The 5,446-nt window shown below is 43.8% G+C and overlaps 1 protein-coding gene across 1 annotated transcript; it reads left to right on the forward strand.

The window, feature by feature from the left end:
• The first annotated feature begins 412 nt into the window (after positions 1 to 412).
• On the forward strand, positions 413 to 748 carry LOC120606045 (60S ribosomal protein L35a-like). The gene has a single exon (XM_039867179.1). The coding sequence runs from the start codon at positions 413 to 415 to the stop codon at positions 746 to 748; it is 336 nt and encodes a 111-aa protein (XP_039723113.1).
• The last annotated feature ends 4,698 nt before the right edge of the window (positions 749 to 5,446 follow it).

The following is a 5,446-nucleotide window of genomic DNA, read 5'->3' on the forward strand; positions in this document are numbered from 1 at the left end:
CCCACCAAGTTTTGTTAAGCACCCCAACAACTCTCAGATTACAAGGAATCCACTGCTGGGTACATTTGTCTTCAATTAAACCAGTTTCTTATAAGTCCTCACAGGTTCCTCCAGAAAACGAAACGGGAAGTGCAAGCTAGTCCTGCGAAGCCCTGGAAGATCTTCAGCTCTCATTCTGGAACAAGGATAAGTCCACATGCTCCCAGGGAATCAGGGGACTTCACTGAATGACTATTCTTTTCTCCCGGTGTCTATGCCCTTACTCTCTTCATAATGATTCCATTTCCGTTCAGTAGATATCCTTATCTTGAATTAACAAACTGCCATAGAAAAATAACTTCATTGTCTCCCTTTTCCACCCTCTTGGAGGCTGCGGAGGCCTGCCGAGGTCAGGACTTATAAAACAACAAGTATGTCTAGAAGGCTATGGTCCAAGGCCATTTTTGCTGGCTATAAGCGGGTTCTCCGGAACCAGAGGGAACACATCGCTCCTCTTAAAATCGAAGGTGTTTATGCTCAAGATGAGACTGAGTTTTATCTAGGCAAGAGATGTGCTCATGTGTATAAGTCAAAGAACAACACAGTGACTCCTGGTGACAAACTGAACAAAACCAGGATCATCTGGGGAAAGGTAACTCGTGCTCATGGAAATAGTGGCATGGTTCATGCCAAATTCCAAAGCAACTTTTCTGCTAAGGCAATTGGACACAGAATCCCTGTAATGCTGTATACCTACCTCATGGATTAAAACTTAATGAAAGTAAAGAAACTGGATTTGTCCTCCCATAAAAAAAAAAAGAGTAACTTCATTGTCAATTACCTTTGCTATCAATTTTGACTTTTGTCTTTTTAATCTTTTGCTAAATTCATATCTTTTGTCTTTTTAATCTTTTGCTAAATTCATATCTTCTAGGCTGCAAGGCTTCCTACCACTTCTACGTGCTGGAACGACCTCACCTTCTCTGCCTCTGGGGCCCTTAGGATAGGCTTCCAGAGATTTTTATTCCCTGAAGACAGGGACTACAGCCCTATCTCAGCTTTGAAGAAGTTACAGAAGACAGACCTTCATCCTTCAACATCCCCTTAAGAATAAGGGAATAAAATCTCTGAGGGGGGAATAATGTAGGAAGCAGGCAAGAGAATTAAAATGTTAATCAAGCTATGTTCAGAGACTACAATCTGCTGATCAGCCCTGTAGCCAGGCCAGGAGGACACCTGCAGAATAAAGGAAGATTCCTGCTGGGGTTGCTAACAACCCATTTCCCACACCTTTGGAAGGGGAAGCAGGAACAACAGTCTTTAAGTGGTGCCCTACACAAGTAAAATCATTCATTCCCTCATGGCCAAAACCAGGAGAAATCATGGCTTAAAGACTGGGAACTGGCAGTGGGCCATTCAGGCTACATACTCTTCCCCTTTCCCTTCCTCACTGTACGTCCATATCAGAGGAAATGGGAACTAAGAACGACATATAAACTGAATTCCCTGAGCACTTGGAATCCCTCTCCCTCTCTGAGTCTGAGAGAAGACCACATTCTGTCTGTGGAGTGTTACTCGTTTTCTATTAAATGTTCCTGTTGACTCTAACTTTGGCGGGTGTGTTGTATTCTTTCTATACTCTCTGCCAAAGGACACTATTATTCTCTCAGTGCAGTGCCTGGTCTTCTTCCCCTTGGGGAAATTGGCCTTGTCCTGCATCACCCTGACTGGGCTCCTCCTCAGACAAGAACTGGCTGAGTGCCCCCCTGGGCTACCAACTAGATCCCTGCTTTTCCCTTCACCACCTGCCCCCACTGTAGCCTTTACAGTGTTGCCCTTACAGTGTAGCCTTCAGCAGAATTGCTGTCTCACACCCACCCCCATCCTCCTCACCACGGTCTCCAGCGCAGCTCCTTACTGGCCTAGGGGACACTCAGAATAGAAAGCCAGACTAGGACAGACTAAGAAAAATAAGAATCAAAAATTCAGCAGCTTCCTTTGGAAAAATCCCATCTCAGATGAAGAGAAACCAGAGATGATAGATAGATAGATGATAGATAGATAGATAGATAGATAGATAGATAGATAGATAGATAGATAGATATAGATATAGATATAGATATAGATATAGATATAGATATAGATATAGATATAGATATATAGATATAGATGTTCCTTGGACTAGAACAGAAGTAAGGAATCTAAATTAGAGTCCCCATGGCCCACTCCAGGATCCTGATCGGTTCTCAAAGGAATTCGATTTAACCATAAGAATGTATGATCCTGGTTATTCTTTTTCCAATTAATACACCTACTGGTTTCTGGAAGCAAAGCTTCAGAATCACTAAATAAGGTTTGCAAGGAAACTCCTGTAGAGGAGTCTGCTTTTATTGTCAAATGTCAGGTCAGTTTAAAGATCATAGATAACGGACATGAGACTTAGGAAAAGAAAACCAGAAGCAAGCACAGGGCTGCCAGAGTGCTTTCCCCTTATCCTCACTGACTTTGAGAGAAATTGCAATGACTGGAAAAGGGGAAACTACTGAGGCTGTTGCAGACACTGGGGCTACTTTAGCTCTACCCGACTGAGCTTCCCCTCCCGCGGACCAGGCTTCTGTACATATGATGGGAATAGCTGATCCACCCATGCCTGTTTTTAATTCAGAATCTGTTCCCTTCCAGCTAGAGAATGTTATGGGGATACATTTTGACAGAATTGAGTCAAATCTGTCCCAATTCACATGATAGGATGTGATTTCTTTCTTTTTTTTTTTTTGAAACCAGTGATGCCCATGTATCCTTTTTCCCAGAAGACTAAAATGTATTGAGAACTAAATGAATCACACTGAACCAATTAGGAAAATAATGATTTTAAAGAAATCTCTATAAGAGAAAACTAATCTTGAGGCTGACCGGATGTTTGTTATAGGATGTTCCAATGCAACTTTAGACCTTTTCAGGAAAGATATTGACAAGGTTAAGTCAACAGTAGCTATTAAAATAACTATTGGCAATATTTCACCTCGACATAATATTTGCCAATATCTTTTAAGACCTGATGCACTAGCTGGAATTAGCCCATTATATGACATTTTTTTTTAAAAGGGGTGGTGCTTATAATTCCACGTAATATCTCCTGTAATGCTCCTATCCTTCCAGTAAGGAAACTCAATGGGAAAGGATGGAGATTCGCACAGGGTCTTACAGTTTTGCAGAAAAATTAGACCAGCGAGAAACCAAGTACCACTCAGAGAGCTGGAGAACTCAGGTTTAATACTCCAGCGGTCTCAGAAGAGCTAGCACTCTGAAGATCTGGGCCCTGAGCTCAGGAGCAACCTTGCTTTTATAGGCTTATCCATGCAGTTACAGTTGGCATGGGCCGATTGGTTAATTTGTCCTCAGGCAGTTACGGACTGCGAGAGTTGTTACGGGTTATAGGCAGTCACAGAGCACAGGAGTTGCTATGGGTTACAGGCAGTCACAGCGTGTGAGACTTTCAGACAGGAACTGAGGCAATACACCTGTTATCTAGACAGAACAAGCGAAAAGGAGGATGAGACTTTAGTTAATTTTGAAGTCACCTTGCCCTTCAGCATGTGAAAAGCTATCTACGAAGTAGAGTAGAACAAAGAGTTGATTATAAGGTTAGCCTTTTGAGTGGAAAACTCCTCTTCATTACCCCCTTTTGACGCCCTTTAAATTCTTATTCATCAACCTCTTGATCTTCCTGGGCTAGGGGCTGGTACTTCCACAGCACGAGGACCTTTGCTACAGTTTTTCTTTCTACTATAGTCTCTATGAGGGAGGTATTTGACCAGATAACAAGAGGCAAAAAGCATGGAAGGAGAAGCCAGGTCCCAAGGAGGAGGAGTACTACCCCAGCTAAGGTCTTAAAGCCACCAAAAGCAGAGAACCAGCCTCCAAAGAGGTTACTAGGGTCTCATGCTTTCTATCTTTAGACAGACACATGAGCTATCTTTCTAATATTAGTAGCTAATATTGTCTTTGCCATTGTCATCTATTTGGAGACAACAATCAGATCAGTTAAACTTCCCGCACACTCCCCCTTCTTCTGCTAGGAAGTAATCTAAAGCTAAACAGTTCTGATATAGTGCCACACGCATCTGGGACTATTGCATGGCCAGGAGTTCCAGGGATGAGGCCATCTGATTAGTAATGATCTCTAGTACGGCTTGTAACCTGATGATCCAATTAAGCATGTATATACTTAATCGTAACTCTAGCTCCCATCTTGGGCCCAAGCTGCAGGGCCATAGTATTGAATAATACGGTGGGGTGGCCACTCATCTTTCCCCCATGTTTGTTGTCATCCAACCTCGGGTGACCTCTTAGTCCTAGCCTTTAAGTCTCAGTATAGGGGAACACCTAGCTCATTTCCTCCTTGATCTGGTAGGAGGAAAAAGCCAGGCTGAATGATTCCAGTTTGTCGGGAACTGGGTATAAGCCCTCTTTCCACAAATCCAGAAGAGCCCATCAGGCATTTTCCAACTCCCAGGGCTAGTGGAATTGAGGGTTTCCCAGAATGTGCCAATAGCTGGGATGGCACAGAAGGGGTTAGGGACTGTGCCCTCCTTTATAGTACAGTTTGTGACAGTCGATCTTTGGCTGAGAGAGTGGCACAAGAAGGAGTTAGTTATAGTACTGTTGGCCCAATGCCAGGAAGGAGCTGCCAGTTTAGGTCTGCATGATTTAAAAATAGCATTTTTCTACGTGGAGTCTCTCCAACCCGTTGAGTGTATCTTGGACTTATCTGGCCAAGATTCTTCTGCTACTACTTCTGAGGAGAGGACCCAACTCCTGGGTTGATCCTCTTCATGTTGAGCCACCGTGTGGTTCTACTGGAGGAGGTAAAAAGCACCTAGGCTGGTTCCCTTCCAAGGCTAATCTTCACTCATGAGTGCTCCTCCACAAACCCAGCATTTAGCAACACCAAATTCATGGGCCATCCTCTTAGCTAGGTCAACAAGGAGGTTTTTCCCTAGGTTTGGCCCAAGGCAGCCTTTAGTTGATTATACATTTGTGGGCGTCGGAACCTAGGAGACAGTGTAGGCTTAGATGTGGTCGAATTACACAGCCATTGGACAATTTCTCCAACTGCTGGACCCTCTGCGTGGCTCTCCCATTTGAGGTACATTGCCAACATGTGCAAGTTTCCCCTAATTTTTCAGGCTTTTGGCAGGATTGGCTGCTCTCAGATTTAACCTTTATGTACCCTATCCAATATTTTAATCCCCAATGAGTGCAGAGTGTGGCGTTTAGGGCATGCCCTTTGGGTAGACCGGTTACAGAAGTGAAGCCAGTGGCAGTGTTGGACTCTATCCTGTAGCTTTTCATGCAGTGGGTACAAGGGAAAAAAGAAGTGGGGAGACTGACACCACACACGTGGCGGAATAGGAGGAGAAGGAAAAGAGTCTTTAGGGGTGCCATCCTAATGAGACGTTATCTT

The sequence above is a fragment of the Pteropus medius genome, unplaced genomic scaffold (assembly GCF_902729225.1).
Source record: "Pteropus medius unplaced genomic scaffold, Ma_sr-lr_union100, whole genome shotgun sequence".
NCBI classification, from domain to species: Eukaryota; Metazoa; Chordata; class Mammalia; order Chiroptera; family Pteropodidae; genus Pteropus; species Pteropus medius.

Bases quoted from the DNA above. Each gene is read 5' to 3' on its own strand.
- LOC120606045 (XM_039867179.1), top strand. From the start codon at position 413: ATGTCTAGAAGGCTATGGTCCAAGGCCATTTTTGCTGGCTATAAGCGG.